At 37.6% G+C, this 17,678-nt stretch overlaps 1 protein-coding gene across 3 annotated transcripts in view; it reads right to left on the bottom strand.

Annotated features, from left to right (window-relative positions):
• The window catches only part of NLG-4 (neuroligin 4), a 202,162-nt gene that overhangs the window by 52,874 nt on the left and 131,610 nt on the right, over window positions 1-17,678 (bottom strand). For all 3 annotated transcript variants that reach the window (XM_034328689.2, XM_034328687.2, XM_034328686.2), the window contains exons 6-8: window positions 16,617-16,926; window positions 15,842-16,049; window positions 15,117-15,371 (exon numbers count right to left, since the gene is read on the bottom strand). In XM_034328689.2, coding sequence (XP_034184580.1) covers window positions 15,117-15,371; window positions 15,842-16,049; window positions 16,617-16,926 — 773 coding nt within the window. The remainder of the gene's footprint in view (window positions 1-15,116; window positions 15,372-15,841; window positions 16,050-16,616; window positions 16,927-17,678) is intronic.

Here is a 17,678-nt window from a genome sequence, read left to right as displayed (position 1 = left end):
ATTACGCGAAATAAATGGGTCACTCGATGGATAGTTAAATTTGCTTTTGTTAGCGAACATATTAACGAACTCGTCGCCTATAATAAATGGGTCATTACTTGTTTATAATGACGAATTTCCTCTGAAGAACAAACACGTTCCCGCAAATAATTCAATCCTTTAAAGAGTATTTGAGTTGGCTCATTCTTATCTGTTCGCCCAATGTAGGCCACCTGTATAAATAATAATTTATTCCCGGAATTACAATTCATCGAATTGGTGAGATTTATTGGAAGAGTTCACACGATGAAACAGAAAACGAGATGAAGAGTTATATAACGAGATAATGAGCCCTTGATTGATCGAACGACTGAAAAAAGTGGGTAATACGGGTGACTGATTGATCGATTGGATTCGCCGAGTTAACAAGTGATTTATTGTCTCGAGTGAAAGAATCATCTAGCAACGAGGCAGCCGAATGAATTACTAGCTGATCAAACAAGCGATCCTTTCAACCAATCATTGAACATTGATACGAGTGAATAATTTAACGAGTAAACATTCGGAGAACACGATATGAAATTTCATGATTTCACTCTGATTAATCTCGGATTTAATGAGATAAAATAGTCAGAAACAGCGCTATCGTTAAGGATGGATAAAGTTCGTACAGTGAACGACGAAGATTAAAGCAATCCCGGCTCCTCTGTTTTATTTTGTTATTATTTCACCGTGTCGGATACCAGAGCATTTTTCCAGCCCTTAACCGTGTTAGGTCAGTAAACACGACCGTTTTATCGGCCAATGGAAGCCGCGAAACTACCCTCTGGACGATTTCCACGTCGCTACCGAGCGGGACTTGCTGTTTTATTACCTGGTCAAAGCGATTTTAAATCACCCATGGGACGTTTCGGTTGTCTCTGAAAGGTTTCCTCATACCCTGCGCGGGTCTTACTCTTTCACTTGGAGGGATCGAGGTCACGATACTCGCGAAAAGCCATTAATAATTTCGTTAGGACAGATTTATTTATGAGATCGAGAGCTGACGGTAATCTACTTTGTCCTTCGACGTTTTAGACGTTCGAGCGCACTCGATGACCCGTTAATTAGAGGAAGACTTATTTGGACTATCTAGACTCTGCATGCTATGGATCATTCACCGTGTTCAATTATTCAACGAGAATTGATCAGATTCTGATAATAAAGCAATCTTGTACCCTCCAAGCGACACGTTTCATCAGGCCGGATAATTAACGACAAGTTAAAAATAAAACGGGAAGAAAATTTCAATCAAAATCGTGCTCATTAACGATCTAATTAATTTCCATGGAACGAGGCTTATAATGGTCTCGAAGGAATCGATTTTATTCTCTTTCAAGGTTTTTCATCGTTACGATTTCACAGAGTTTCCCGCGTTACCGTAAATTGCTGGCTCCTTTTTACTTCCTTCGAACGTTTTCAGTTTTTCCAGCTACTGTTATTCGTGTAGTAATGGCACGCTGAGCTTTCTGTATAATTTCTCGACTTCATTCGATTATTTCTTTATTTTTTTTTTTTTCAGTCAGGACAACTTCAATATTTTTCGCGTTTTGATTGATTAAAACAAATAATCGTTTAATAGAAAATATTTCATAGAGTCGTGGAACTATTGGAAAGAAATTTACAAAACTTGTGAAACGTTTCTTGGGGAACCAAATAACTTCCCATTTTCAGAAAATGACCTTCCAGAGGGATAAAACTGTTCTCAACAATTCGGACGCTTTTGCAACCGTCGGGAAACAAGAAAACCTTTGGATGTTCACACAGAGAAACGTAATTCTCGGCGTTTAATTGTCAAATAGAAAGAAACGCTGACTCTGAAGAACATCACGAACCAGCATTTTTCAAATTTAAGTAATCCTTCATCTACTATTTTATGGTAAAAAACCTTTGAATTGCTACTAAGGATGAAAGGATCAAACGAAACTGAAAAATCTTCATTTAAAACAGAAAAGTAATTGAAAGAAACAGCGAGAAACATGCGCAAACCATTAAAAGAAAAAGATGAAAGAAAAAATTGATCTGTTTAACTGGACATTGCGAATTTGTATTAAAGTAAAAACTTCCTGGTCGTTAAACAATTCCCGTTTTCAGCACGAATGTCCTATCGCAAACGACGGCCTTATGCCGTTGCCAATTTCCTCGGGAATTTTCTCGCTGTTCCGGCAACGAGCTTTCCAGTTCCACAGCATTATACGAACGCGATGACCCACGCTCGCAGCGGCGCGGATTTAAATTTAAATGGAAAAGTCCGGACATGGTGGCGGTGCGCCGCGTTCGTCCCCGCTTTTTCAACGGCCCCGCAAAACGCCTCCAATTTCACGAAAAGCCGGAAATGCCCGACGAATCCCTTCTAGACTTCCGCGCGAACAATAGCCGGAAGTTTCGTGAAATCTGGCCTGGAAGACAGGGCTTTTCGTTTTTCCCCAACGTTCATCTCTTCTATTAGGTATTGTACAATTAAAAAATATCGATTTTATAAAGCTGAATGTATCGAGGATCGGTGTAACGGATTACGTACGTACACAAGGGGCGTTCAGAAAGTAATTTCGTTGGAAAGGTAGCAAGTATTTCTTGCAATAAGTTACCCTGTAATTGCAGCATTAAACTGTCTAATTCTAAATGCTGTTTTAGATCTTGGCCGCGTGTTTCGCGCAACACCGGCTGCATAAGTTTCTTCGCAGACGTGGAACAGTCTTCAGGATCCGTTTAATTAAACGAGCGTGTTGAACTTCCAGGAGATCAGCTTTACGATCCAGGGAATTATTATTCTATCAACGGTTTCAGTCTAGGAAAATCGAACACGTTGTTTGCAATTATTTATTGTTAGAAGACCCACTTTCAGACAGTATAACTGTAAATAAATGTGAAAATAAACAAGAGACAACAAAAGAAATGACCAGTCGAAAAGAATAGAACTGTCGAACATTCACAAACAACCGTGCTCGATATAACTATCAATTGCAGGAAACTCGAAATAACTATCAATTCCACACAAGGATCGCGGCCTGTGTCTGAAACGACAGAGGCAAACTAACCAGCCCGGGGCGATGCAAAACGGAAATATGAGATACACGTACGAGTTCCGGGGAACAAATTCAGCCGTCGTAGCGTCGACATTACGCTTCGGTTTCTATTTATTTGCTTTCTCTTCTTGCGAGTGTACACGTCGCTCATATATATCATTCCGTCGGACTGAAACTCACGAGGACGTTAAATCGGTTTTGCATAAAAGAAATATTTACTTTGGCTCTCTGTACCCGCGCAGAAAATTGCAAGAGGGGGCGAAGATGAATTTTATTGCTTGAAATTATACTCGCTGTAGCGGATCGTGTTTAACTCGGTTAGTAATGATTATCACGTTCCAACGAGATTCAATTGGAAAGTTCAATTAAAATTCAATTTATGTTCTATAGAATCGTATGGTCTTTTAAATATTAAGGAAAGTCTACCCCTAATCTGCTTGATAAAAAAATTTATCGCGTGGAAAGCAATTAAAAATTTAATTTAGTTTTAATAGAGTAACTCGTGGGTTTTCGTAATCGTGTCGTTTTTATTGAGCAAAAGAAGAGAGCTCTGAATTTGTGCTATCAAAGCTTACTTGGTCAAAGAAACTTTTTTGATTCTATTCAAAATTTTTGTAAAAGAACGAGAAGAGAAATCCAGGTTTTCTATTTAAATTTCATCGAAATTTGTTCAACTGGAAGTTACATATTTTAATTTACATTATAAGTTGTTAACTCGTATGAAATTACTCGATAGCAAATAATTTGCTTTCTGAAACCGTCGAAAAGCTCGAGTAATTCGTCGAAAACCTTGTCTCTAGATTCTAGATCCCTTCCACGTAACAGTTTGCCGTATGATCGATGACATTAGGGTGACAGGAACATTTCTCGAAGAAACTTCATTATCGCGGTCACGAGAAGTCGAGGAGAAATCAGAGCGGAAGAAAGGGCGAAGAGAAGGTATTATTTAATTAAAGCTATCCGAGACGCAATTGTACCGAGGATTTTACTGCTGTCTCTGACGTCCTTTGACTCATTCAAGCTGGTTCAAGCTGCCTTCTCCTTGCTCCTTTCAGCTGATTCTTTGCTCAGCTAATTGAAAAGGATCTTTCGACCTTAATGAGTGATGTAGGAAGAAGAAGGTCTTCGATTCTCGTGGATAGAAGCTTTTTCAAACGACCGAGTTACAGAGGATTGCTGATAGGAAATTCTATGCCATTTTCAACACTTTCGGCACACAATTATCACAATTATCACATATTGAACTCGACGTTTCGCGATGTTCTTTTTAATTGTTGTCGGTAATAACAGGATAGATCCAGTAGGATAATTCGAGCAGAAAGGAAGACGAAGGGAAGGGGATTTGGTTGGCAGGAGAACGCGTTCACCTGCATTATTTGGAGACGTACGTACCTGTTGCTGTAAAGCGCATGCATAATCGGCCTACGGTGCATATATTTCACGGTAACAAATTACTTCACTACGTTGCGCTTCTCCCATTCCCTGTTACGAAGGTTAAGCCGCTTTGCTGCAGCCTTAAAACTGTTCCTCGACAACCATAAACAGTTCAATGAATACTTTATCGACCAAATACGAGACTACCTCCAGTTAATGTAGAATCGTAATTTTCCAATTACTATTGTACCTACTCCACATTGGATCTCGCGGTGATTCGGGGTTGATTAATTCTATTTGAAAATTTGGAATCTAAAATTTTAAACTAACTAATTTCCTTGATTCCTTCTGCTGTACAGGGTAAATTAGAAGAAAGAAATGCTTGAAATTTTTCACGGGTTTCGTTTCTCGCAACGAACTCTCGTGATGGTAAAAACAATAACGATAAAGGAATTCAAGATCCAGTTATCTACCGGAAAACGAGATAAAACTGCTAGGAGCAGAAGGAAGCCAAGAACCAGGGCAATACCGAGTAAATCGGATGTCGCGACTTCGTTTCGAGTTTCATGGCGATTCGCCAACAAAATCGAATCACCAGACTCGATCGTACGTTCGAAAGGGCTCGTACAGCTCGTAATGGATACTTACGGTGAATCTTTTGCACTTTTTCCCTTTGCTCGACCCGATAAATTAACGAATCTTCATTCCACTTGTCAAAGAATTCAAAATAAAAGAAATCGAACCTTTCAAACTAATTGATGTTGATTTGAAGTTAGGATAATTTTAGTAAATTATGGGAATAATTATTTAAATTCAAAATAAAATACACAAGAATTAACGAGAACAACGATAGACATAACTGGTGAATATTGAAACAAACGCTTTGCCTTTCTCGGTAATTTTTATAATTTTTGCGCGTATCCAGTTGAAACGATGTTATTCCACGTTTTCCGATTTAATTAACGGAGTAATGATCGAACGTTTTAGCCATGTTCAGTGAAACACACACCAAGCCGTTTATAATGTTTCTGATTAATCAAATTAAAATCGTACCCCGTTTGAGCCCGGGTAAGGGATAAATGAAATCAATTCCGAGCTGGAACAAAACGTAAATGCAAATACACGTACATCGACAATTTACAAATCGCAACGACATCTGCGATTAAATTTGTGAAATCGAATAAATTTGGGAATTGAGTTGCTTTGCGTCAGAACGAAAACCGACACCGAGTTTTCTAATTTAAATTATAACAAAACTTCAATTTTCAATCCTTAATTTTATAGCTTGAGAAGTTTTCGATGTCTGAAAATGTCGGAAAGATCTTCAGCTACCCGCATGCGACAGAATCGAGAAGGAACCGAGAGGATAAAACGATTTCCTGTTGTGCAATTAACGTTAATTGCAGGAAATTCAGTGCACAAGGGTTACGCGCAATACTTTGTATCCTGTCGGATAACGAAACAAAGCGAAACGAGGAGTAAATTCAGCAAACGTAAGCCATTCAAAGAGCTTTCCCTCCTCAGCCGGCGTTTCTTGCGGACCAAGTTCTGCCTTCTTTGACAATTAAATGTAATAACACGCTTTGGTGAGTTGGAAAGTGTATGAAACATCCCGACAAATCTTATTACCGCTTTAGCTACTTTTGTTTCGTACACATTGCGTGGCTATATGAAAACAAGATGAACTAAAATAGAACATTTCTAGATTCGTTTACTCCTTGCGTCTTCGTTAAGCTTCGTTGCAATTGCATTAACGATAGAAAGATTCAGAATAATAATTAACGATAAATGTGTTTTTATACTACGTCACAAATTCAATATATTTTTTCTCGTAATCTTTGTTACAACACAAAAGAGAAATTTAATTGAAATATTTAGCCTGAAAATCATATAATGGGGCCTCTGTTAATGAGAACCAATTAGTTCATTGTTCATCGAATTAAACGGTGAAGCACAGCCTCATTATGTGACACGAGGGAATTACATTTTGCAAAGCACATTACGCACAGAATGGACCCGCGGCAGTTATTTTATAACATTCTCATGTCACTTACAGCGAACGAATACTGATTATAGCCCGATCGATTCTATTTGCATCGTTGCGTTCAGAAAACAACGAATAACTTTTTAAAAATATTAACAAAATGTTCGCTTGATTGAACGTTGTCAGTAGAAGGCAAGATACAATCATGAATTATTTCGGTCCTTCTCATTTGTCGGTGTAATCGGTATCAGATAACGGGTAAAATCGTTTCCAAAACGATTCCACAAACCGTGGCCGTAAGAAAGAGCGATCTCCATCGGAAAATTGCGAGCGTGTTTGCGAGAGGGGAAAGCCTTTTCCAACGGATTCGTGAAAGCTTTCCCGAAGAAAGCCGCTTGTAATCCGCGACCAAAGTGAAAACTGACGTTGCGAATGGGTACCATCGATTTTCCAGCCGAGAAGATCCCGAAATTCGTTCGAGAGATCGTTTCGGGAGATTTGCGAAGGTTTTTCTACCTGATAACATCGGACATTGTGAATTGATGTCCGAAATCCCTCCAGGTTGGACAAGCTTAAGAAAAAGTATTTTGAATGTCCCCCAATTTCAATTTAATTTCAGACTATACTTCATATTTATTTTCTAAGCATCGTTTCATAAAAGGTCACGATTAATTTACCTACGCCTGTCAAAGGTTAATAAAATCCCCTTTTTCTATACACTTTATTGTCCCACAGCTGTTTTAATTACTCAAACAAAGGAAAAAATTGTGTAAGCTCGAAACGAATTGGTAGATTCAATAAAATTCCACCGAATACCGGATGTCGCTATAAAGGACCAATCAATTCTTTTCGAAAAGCTCTGAGGAAAAAAGCATATTTTCCGCAAGGCTATAAGCCGGTGCGCCGCTGTTTCGTCGCGTCAATTATTTCTAATTAAACAGCCGTTGCGCTAAGTGTGTAACAAAAAAATATGGAGCTTTGTTATTTGTTGAAAGAACCGCTCGTTAAATGTAATGAGCTCGTGAAAGTCCAATAAGAGGCGAGCTTGATGTTGAATTACACGTAGTACGTTCAAAAAAGTTCTTTTAATTTCTGAAAATTTGCCCTCTTTTCACCAGATGTCCATCATACTGCCACAAATGCACTCTCTATTTTTTCCACTACCTTTTTTTTTCACGCCTGCCAACGATTTTTTCTTTTTTTGTTTACGCCATGAATTTTTTTTCCTGCTGAATCTGTCGGGATGAATTTTGGGTTTTGAGTGCCACCGAGAGATTTGCTTTTATCGAATGTCGGGGTTATCATCGAGATGGACGTAAAACTTTTCTCTCTCTTTTTTTATTATTGTTGATTGATCCGAGTTCAAATCTTCGTCATCGAAGGATTAATATTTTTCTCCAAAGTGATCTCTAATTCGTTGCTCACTCTTCTACCGATATAATCGATCAATTTTCCTATTATCGAATGCTACGGTGCAGTGACGATCGAGAAAGGACGAAATAGGGACGTGAACGGAAGGACGGTGAACGACAGAAGAAAGTACGATCGGTTCTGCAAACAATTTAGCGCAAATTGGAATCGGAATAGAGTTTTAATGGACAGTTCAATACTGGTAGACTGCAATGGACGTACCGCGAAGTAAATCTGTATTATGTTAGACAGCTGTACGTCTATTTTAATTTTCAACCGATTACTTGCGGACACATTGTTAACGCGTTGTCCCGATTCATATTTTCAAGCGGAAATACTTGATGAAAATATACGTGTGCCCAAACACTCCCCAGTATAATCATTATCCAAGTTCACGATGTTTCAATCTCGTTTGCTTCCGCCTCTTTCGACGATTACTTCAGCCGAATGCAATTAAGCTTGGCAAGGTGGATTGTTTATTTTCAAACACGACCAGCACAGACGCAAATATAATTTTCCAAGATTAACTAGCCTGGCAGTCGCTTTGCGCATCCTCCCGTCAACCCTTCATCCACCCCATTCCTGGCCGCACAGGAAGATAACAAACCTGGCCGCTGTTCGTTTAACAATCTACAGTTTTAAACTCATTTCAAAGTTTATTCCGCGTTCTCGTGTGCGTTCGCCCGCGGCGATTCATACTCGGCCCTGGTTCGTTCAACCGGAAGCTGACGAACGAAAGCGGCAACCGGATCTTGCCTTCCGTCAACCCCAATCGCATGATTACGTCTCTGCGTGACAAAGATTAACATGGTTCGCGGTTGTTGGATAATTAGAGAACTACGAACTCGTAGACGCGTAAATTCCCTGGCTCATTGGCTCGATCGCGCGGTTTTAGGGGTGAATGAGGGTGATTATTACTGCCCGTCCACCATGACGACGCGTAACGCTCGTTCGAGCTGCCTAATACACCGTGAAACGATAAAGAACGGTATTGAAATTAAAAAATTTTCAGAGTATTCGAGCTGGCAATTGTTAACGCTTATGTTGAGAAAAGAAGCTAATTAAATCGAATGATGATCGCGTTAATCAAAATGAGGGAAAGACGATTTATTCGTTAAATAGCCAACACATATTTTCCGCAGATAGTTTCAAACGAGCATTCATTGTTTTGCGAAACAATGGACACGCAACACGGAAAACAGAGTTACCCATCCGTTGTAACAGCAAATTACACGTCTGCACGAGTCACAAAAACCCGTTCAAACGCAGTGGTATGGAGTTACACGTTTTACGAGCATTCGACGAGCATTGTTCTCAAAACTGTGACTGACATAAATCTTCAAACACTAAATTGATTAAACGTTATGGGAAGATTTCAAGATAACACGAGACGATTTGAAGAAGTTTGAAAATTAAAAGGAACAAATGAACATAATTCACATTTTGTCAATAACAGTGGAAGTGATACAACGTCGCAACAGCTAACGTGTACGCTTGTCACTAGATCACACGGGATTTAAATCCCGCTGGGATCTGAAAAATATTTATCTCTGTCCACTGCTATTTTCCAATACTTGATCAAAGTGCAAATATTTCGTGAACTTTGAGAATATAAAAATAGATGGAAGGAAAATTCACGTAGGTAATTATAATATTCGTAATCTTTGATTCGGTGCCGGTGTGAAGATTCATTAGAGGACTCATAGAGAGATATTATCGCCAATGCAATGGTGAAGTAGACACGCTAGTTCAATAAGGCAATACCGGGGGGCAATTAAACAGAGATTGCGTAATTGTAATTACCTGGTAATTGTACGCGTTACAGTGATACCCGTATGGTTTTGTCACGCACGTTGTATTTCGTAACCGCAATGCTTGCTCTGTCGCCATACGCGATCAACCTGTATCGAGTGTTTCACCTTTCGATCCACGTAATAATTACGGTTTCATTGATTAGATGTGTGATAATTGCTGCTGTCCATTGGAAACTTAATGGTATCGATTAAAATTCGTAGCTTGAACTTATCAAGGTTTTTCTAATTAAAATATAAAAGGTTATTTTCTAATATTACTATAGGGTCATTAAAATATTAATTGAATTCGATGTTCAACTGCTACGAATGGATATTTAAATCCTTTTTTAGTACATCACTCGTGGAGTGTTTTTTTTTATATTCAACATTTCGTTGCTCTGAATATTTCAACAAAATGATAATCCAGTTTGCTCACCTACTATGTACGCACGTTTAATAATACTGCGTGATGCGTGAATTATTCAGTGTCACCAACGATGGCGATGAATATTGTTAAATGGAGGCCCGATTGCGGTCGCATTGGTTTACAAATATTCCAACAGATACAATAAGCATCATATCCCATGACGCGTTGCTTAATGTGTACGAAACGAGTATTTGTTCTAATGCAACAAATTTGGATAACTACAATTACAGCGTACAATTCATCTGATTGAAATTATTTTACATCCTAAATACAAATGAATTGTTGTTCTCTTGTTTTTTCTTTAAACAAAAAATGTTTAATTATCCAGTAAAATAGAATCGATCAATTTTTGTTTCACCGGACAATAAGTAATTAATCCTTGCAAATTCATTCCTATATACGCGAATGTCAATTCAATTTCATATTTTCCTCGCAAATAATACAGACAGTATTTACAACATTTTTTAGTAAAAACTGCCACGAATATGCTGCAATATTCATTTGCAAACAAGAGGTAGCAAACGATGAATTGGAGGCAATGAAAATTACAAAATTAAATTCAATCGAAATATGTTTGAATCGTCGAGTTGCATTAAATACACAGAAAAATGATAGAAAAATATGCCAATATTCAATGGAAAGTAGGAAAAAATGCTTATCTTTGTTAATTAAAGTACAATGTAGAGAGACGATATACAATAAATTCAGTACAATAGGAACGAATTTCACGAACCGAACTGTTCGGAAAGCTGGAAATACTGTGCCGAGGTTATTGCTTCCTCTCGACAGGTTTCAATCCCTCCCCTAAAATGCGAAACTTCGTCCTCTTTGAAAAATTGTACTCTCCTCGAATCAGCCTTAGCATACGAATGGGAAACGCGTGACTGGGAACAATTGAACACCAGCGACTGTTTGACAATATTGGAAAGAAGAACAGCTGTCAATATCTGTCTTTTAATTAGGAAGACTGGTGAAAAATTGGAATGACAATTTTTCTAAATAATGAAATTCGAATATTGTAAGATTATCGCGAATAAATTAACAACTACAGCATTTCCATAAAATGTATTCGAAAGATAATTACTTGGAAATAATTGAACCATACGAATGCTTCTGTGGTTGGCATACATTCTGGACTATGCAATAACATTAATTACCTAATGTTCATGATGTTCATAACCATAAGGTTCATGATGTTTAATCACGAACCCACAATAGCACATATTAATCCCTATCATTCATATTCATTAATATTCATTGTACATATAACAGATTTGTAGTACAGGACATCAATGACCCCATAGAATTCACGGTACAATTAAACTCAAAAGTAAATAAAATAAATTAAAATTACCTAAACTTTGGCCCGCCATATCTACAAATTTACATAAAATATCTAAATATCGTTTATACCGCTGGAAACGAGAATTCTTTCTCTGTAAAATGCCGTTCGTTTGGTGTCGATCGGATTTCCGGTTCCCGAGATATCGCGATGTAAAGAGGAACATGATTTTGGTTGTTTTACTCTGTCTGCCTGCTCGCATAACCGGTTTCCTTGTTTCCCCACTCCATCACTGACCTACCGCAAGCTGTACGCTGGACAGTTGAATGAGTCATCTTTTTACTACGCTTACTACTGCTACTACTACCGTAGTAATAGTAAAAAATGTAGGTCACTGTGTCACCCATTCATAAATTGTAGGGTACTAAAAATCGCTGTATCTTGGGAACCAATTGAGATATCGACGTGCAACCAATTGTATTTTGTAGAGGATACCTTTCTTTATGTACTGAATTTGTTTACTTGCAAAATTATTGTTTATGTTTTTTGTTATTGCAAATTAAAATTTTTATTACTACTTTTAGGATGATTCTAACACTGTAAACTAATTTCATTGACATTTTAGATAATTATACGCATCATATTAACCTTTTTATTGTCCTCGGGAAATGTGGTAATAGCGGGGCTCGTGGAATTGAAGAAAATAAATGAAATGCGATTTTTATTTTGTTCACGATAGAAGGGTTAATGGAATACTCAAACAAACACCGAAAGGCGTATCACTGATTTTATACGAAGAAAGGTTAATTAATTATATGCGGTGGACACAAGTTCTCTGTTTGTATTTAATTTATTACGAGTGTGTTTGCATTACGGATTAAAGCAAACTTTGTTTCTGTGAATGTGTTTAATTTAAACCATTTCTAGCGCAAACTACGGAATGTTAATTTGCTGTTTTGACTTTAATTTAGAGGTGTTTTCAACTAGTTATGTTTCTTAGATTGGCAAGCTAAAGATCGGTCTACAAATATTTCTGTTATTTATGATACATGGAAATAAATCTAATAAAGTAAAATAAATACGTATACTGTCCAAAGCATGCAAATGAAATTTGTATCATAAACTTGCAAAATTCAATATTGTACAAATGAAATATTTACGTTTTTTGCTATATGGCAATACAGTATTTATGCTTTGAAATACGAGCACTTCATTTAAGTTTCTGCGACTTAATATTACATTTATGTCAATCCTTTCTCTGCCAGCCTACATCTTGTGTTCCAAATTTCGAACATTTCATTTATTCCTATTCATTGAATTTCAATGGCCCATTACATTTAACTTCCTTTTAATGATCAAACCATCATAATCTGTCTACTTTCCCAAATACTTATTGTTCACTTTCAATGCTTCGTTACTTCCAACTGTATCGTTTATAAATTCTCCGATTCTCTAAATTTCAAGTACTATTCCTTGAACTTGTCTGTGCAGTGACGCAGCATTGAAACGAAATCTAGAAGACTGAGAAAAGCCAACAAGTCCCTTTCTCGCCTTGTTTCTGGGATCCCAGGGAAACGTAAGAAGGGGAGAACGGTAGTTTCAACTCTTTCCCCTCGAACTATGAGTGGATATCCAACAGCTTAAAAGAACGGGAACTTCGATTTGTTACAACACTTTCCGGGGGAATTCACTTTTAGTTACGAGCTTGGAATTCAACAACCCCTAAACGGGAAAAACGATCGAGAAATAAAACGTGTTACCCCCCTGTTTAACTATTTATCTGTTATTACAGCACGATAAAGATTTGGTAATCCAGATAATGAAAAAGTACATTAAATTACTGGCCAATGGAACTTTTAGCCAATTTACCGTCGCAATCAAGGTCTTTATTTACGCGAGGCGAGTGGTCGAATAAATAATTGTCGGGCGAAATGACAATTTTGCAGGTATTACGAACTCTGGTATATGGTCCCGGTGAGATTGCAAAAAGTCCTGCTATTAATGCAGAAGCACATAGAGCCGCGTCGTTTATCAGTCGCTAATCTTATCTCATCGTCGATGCAGATCTTTGAAATGGTAAAATTCGTTACTGGTCCGAATAAATCGTCGGTATCTCAAAGTGGACCGAGGCAGATCTATCTCTGTGCCTGCATCGCAGTATCCCAATTTTTGTTTCATCAATGAACAGACGTTTTAGAAAAAAGTTCCATTCTATTCGCGAAAACGAGTAAATGTATCTGCGCGAACCATTGAACTTGCAGTGCATACTCGTTCAAACGTTTCGAAATACGATTCGACATATGTATTTCAGAATTATTCAATTTAAAGTATACTTGTCACTAGAATCCACACGATTTGTTCGGTGATTGTCGATATCGTAAGTCGATAATTAAGTGGAGAACGAGTGACGAATAATTCAACCACGAAACAAATGAATATTACGCGACGCATGAGATAAACCGCGGTAATTAATGCATCGCAAACGTTCATTTAAACAAGATAAATTTGACAAACGCGAAATTACAACCGATGCCAATTTAGTTGTAAATGTACCCACCAAAGTATCTGTAATTACAACGATATCCACTGCTCTCGAAATTAATTAAGCACCTTAATTATTTCTTTCGCTAAATCAGTACAGGGATTGTCTTTTAAAAATTCTAATTTTCTTGCTCCATAACGAAAGGAAAGTAATGCAGAAACACTGTTGAAACAAACGGGAATAATATTTTCAATTCACCAGGCTTTTTTAAAGCTGTGGAATATTCAAACGCTATGGTAAAACTAGTTCCCGACAAAATTTCATCGTTACATCATTTTACTCGGCTCCGTTGACGTTATTTCTTCTGAAGGTCTTATTAAAATCCCAGGATCACGGGATCGTTTCATAGTTCATCATCGTTTCCGTTTCCGTTCCCGTCTCGTCTCCTTTTTTTATTACGTTCAAGGGACAAGGAACGAAAGGAAACGGAGAAACTACGCGTTTCCGCCCTAAACGAGGACTTTTTCATAACCCGAGGAATGAAACGAACGAGCATCCCGTACAATTTGCTGAATTCTTTCGCGGACCGACGCCGCCTACGTTGCGTGGCATATTAAATTTCAAAGCCATGTAACTTACACGTGGCTCGAATAAAGGTTTGAAATTTCGCGTTGAAGCAAGCTGACTCAAAACACAGCCTGCTCGCGTGTAATGATTCGGAAACAATGGCAGACAGAAATTTGATCAAAAAACCTGTGGTTTTTCAATGGTAATTAAACGTGTACATACCCTGAATAATGTTGAATGAAAATTAATTTTAATTATTCTGATACGAATTCGGGTTCATTAGGTATTATGATCTCGATTTTACGAATAAAATAAAAAAATTTTGTTTCATGTTGCAGTTAATACATAATTAACAAAAGTTTCAAATGTCTTAATCCTCACGCACGGTAGTATAATTATTGTATCTTTCTCGTTTGAATTATTTAATATATACTTAACCGAATCGGTTGAAAATTAATTAAATACTCTACGGATGGCGGAAAGTCGAGCGGTGCGTGCATTTCACTCGTTGCAATCGCGTTATTAATGATGTTTTGCAGGGGGTTAATTTATTCGGCACGATGCGAAGGCGCGTTCCGAATCTAATTATCCCATAAAATCGTACGTTTTATAATACGTGGTTAAATAGTTTGCAATGGGAAACGCGAGAATCGATGAATTAGCGGGCTGTCATCGATAATACAACAGGAAAAACATTGCCGTTGAATTTTCACGAATTTCGTGCAATGATATAATTAAAAATAAATCACTTACCTGGGGATAATCACCGTCCTTCATCTGATAATCGAACACGTAAAAATATGTTTTGGGCATCGGTTCCTTTTCACTTTCCGGCACCGGTGCTATGTGAGGGTTGTTCGGTTTCTTTGTGTGTCTCAGGGTGAATAAATCACCGGTTTGCACCAACGGCGCCACGAATTGGGCGTCGCTTAGTGCCTGGACGCAAGCGTCTTTCGTGTTCACCGGATGTTGGACCGTACGTTCCCAATCCGTATACTCGTTCACCACCTGATGACAAAAGCGAATAGAAAATCAATTATTTAATACTGAAGGTGAAAGGTATATATTAAAAAAATTCGTGGATTAATATATTAAAACTATTTTTTTTTTATACCCGTATCGTTGAATGGAAAAGGTTTCAGTTTGAAATTCGAATACACTTTCGGATATACTGTTTCAAGAAACATGATATCATGGAAATTCAGAATTTCCTGAAAATGTCCAATCTATGTTCTACAGTTGAAAAAAATATGGATTGTTACCAGGGTTTTATATAAATTTAGCAACCTATTTTTTGAAACGCGCTGAAACATTCCATTGTATTTAAGAAAAAACTCCAATTTTTTTTAGCAAACATGACGTGTATTTTCCATTAGCACTTAATGAATGAACAACGAATGAAACCATTTTGATTATTCGTGGAAACAATACAACAGACTTTGTATTAATTAATATAATAATAACGAACATTTACTTACGGTATAGAATATTTCCGTGAGATGATAAACGTACGCGTTCCTCACGTACGTTCTGATTATCCTGTCTCTTCTTTCGCCCTCGAATCCTTGCTGAACATCCTTTTCTGCGAATTTCCACAAAGCCTCGCTCGTCGTTACTCCAAATAACAGGTCATACTTGTTGTTGCTTGTAATTGGTGCACCGTGTTCAGCCTTCTTTGGCAGTGGTCTGAAACATGATATTCAAAAAAATTTGTTCTATAAATTATCTGTTTCATATTCCTTAAAATGTTTAACAAATTTTGATCAAAGTGAAAATATTGGGCCAGATCCAAAGCCTTGATACATTATCGCTAAAAGCAGAACCATGAATATGCTAATGACTTAGTAGAACAAGACTGGATCATTTACAATTCTGTTAATGAACCGCACTAATGTCTACGACGAAATGAGCTGCTTCTGCATCTGCTTAACATTTAATGAGTTGCTTCGATAGGTTTGTAAAACCATTAGCCGAAGACATTATGCGAGTATTTTTCTTAGCATCAGTGCGTTACCGATACTTCGATAAGAACGCTTCGAATAATTTATTAAAGAACATTAATGTAATTAAATTTTCACGAAATGTGGGCGTATAATTAATACAAAAATAATATTAATTTTGGAACAATATAATTAAATTTAATGACCAGACGTTTCATATTTACTCCACTTCCTCGTTAATTTAACGTTACACTGTTAATTAATTTCATTTGTTTCCTGTGAAATTCGAGAAAATGAAATTACTGATCCTCACCCAAATCCTTGAAACTCTGGACCCATGTAGGACAGGAGATCCTTTTGGAAATCCGGTTTGATGACCACGCCATCCACGCTGGGTCCGAACGCGCTGAGAAAAGTTGGTGGTTGGATGTCGACCTGCATCAACTCTTCTAGGCTACGTTCTCGAAGGCAATCGACGATCAGCTCGTTATCTTTGAGCAGATCTTCAGGAATTGAGCAGTTGACGGCTTTGGCCAATTTCAAAGCGTACGAAACAGGATCCTCGACCACTGCCCATGACGATAGAGCACTTCCTGACAGAAGGATGGCTCTTTTGAATAAACCTGCAACAAAAAAATACCTAATTTGTTAATTCCAAAGGATTTCAGTAAAATTTATTTCAATTTCATCTATCATTTCCCTCTCGCGTAAGTGCAACAAAATTAATTCAAAAGTTTTCGTGTTCGTCTAGAATCTCGAGTCGAGGTTATAACGTATGAAAACATAGGTGTCGTCGAAACGCGAGCTGGTCGTTGCTCGACAAGCACACCTGCGAAAACTTCCATCTTTCGGTATGGAAACTGATTAATTAAGGAACCTACGGGAATCTTCTTTCCTGTACTTTGGCGAGACACGTCTTGGAAACTTGTTCCTTCGTCCCTTGAAACTTTTCACGAAGCTTGCTTCAATGATTTTTCGAACCTGATTGCCTCACGGTGTAATGAAAGATTAATTGGACGAACAATACATATTTCAATAAATATATAATATTCCCATGGTGTACTATGTAAAATTTATGAAGATGCTTGTTCGAGATTGAGTTTGAAATTGAAATGCGCGATTCGATTGTCAAGGTGGCAGTGAGAGGAACTAACGGTTTTGACACTTAGAATAAAAACCGGTATATTTCACAAACACAATATTCACAGTACCTACAGTCAACAGATTGAGCACAAGGAGTTTGGGAGTCAATAAATGATTTATCCGCGTCGCGACGAACTGAGTTTGAGGTTGTGATGTGTAATAAAACTACGCGATGACTCAACACGTGGTTAACACGAAATTATATTAATTTCGTGGGTTTGAGCTTGAGATT

The sequence above is a fragment of the Osmia lignaria genome, chromosome 1, assembly GCF_051020975.1.
Source record: "Osmia lignaria lignaria isolate PbOS001 chromosome 1, iyOsmLign1, whole genome shotgun sequence".
Lineage (NCBI taxonomy): Eukaryota > Metazoa > Arthropoda > Insecta > Hymenoptera > Megachilidae > Osmia > Osmia lignaria.
The sequence above is the reverse complement of the archived record's forward strand: the minus strand, read 5'-3'. Positions and strand labels throughout refer to the sequence as shown.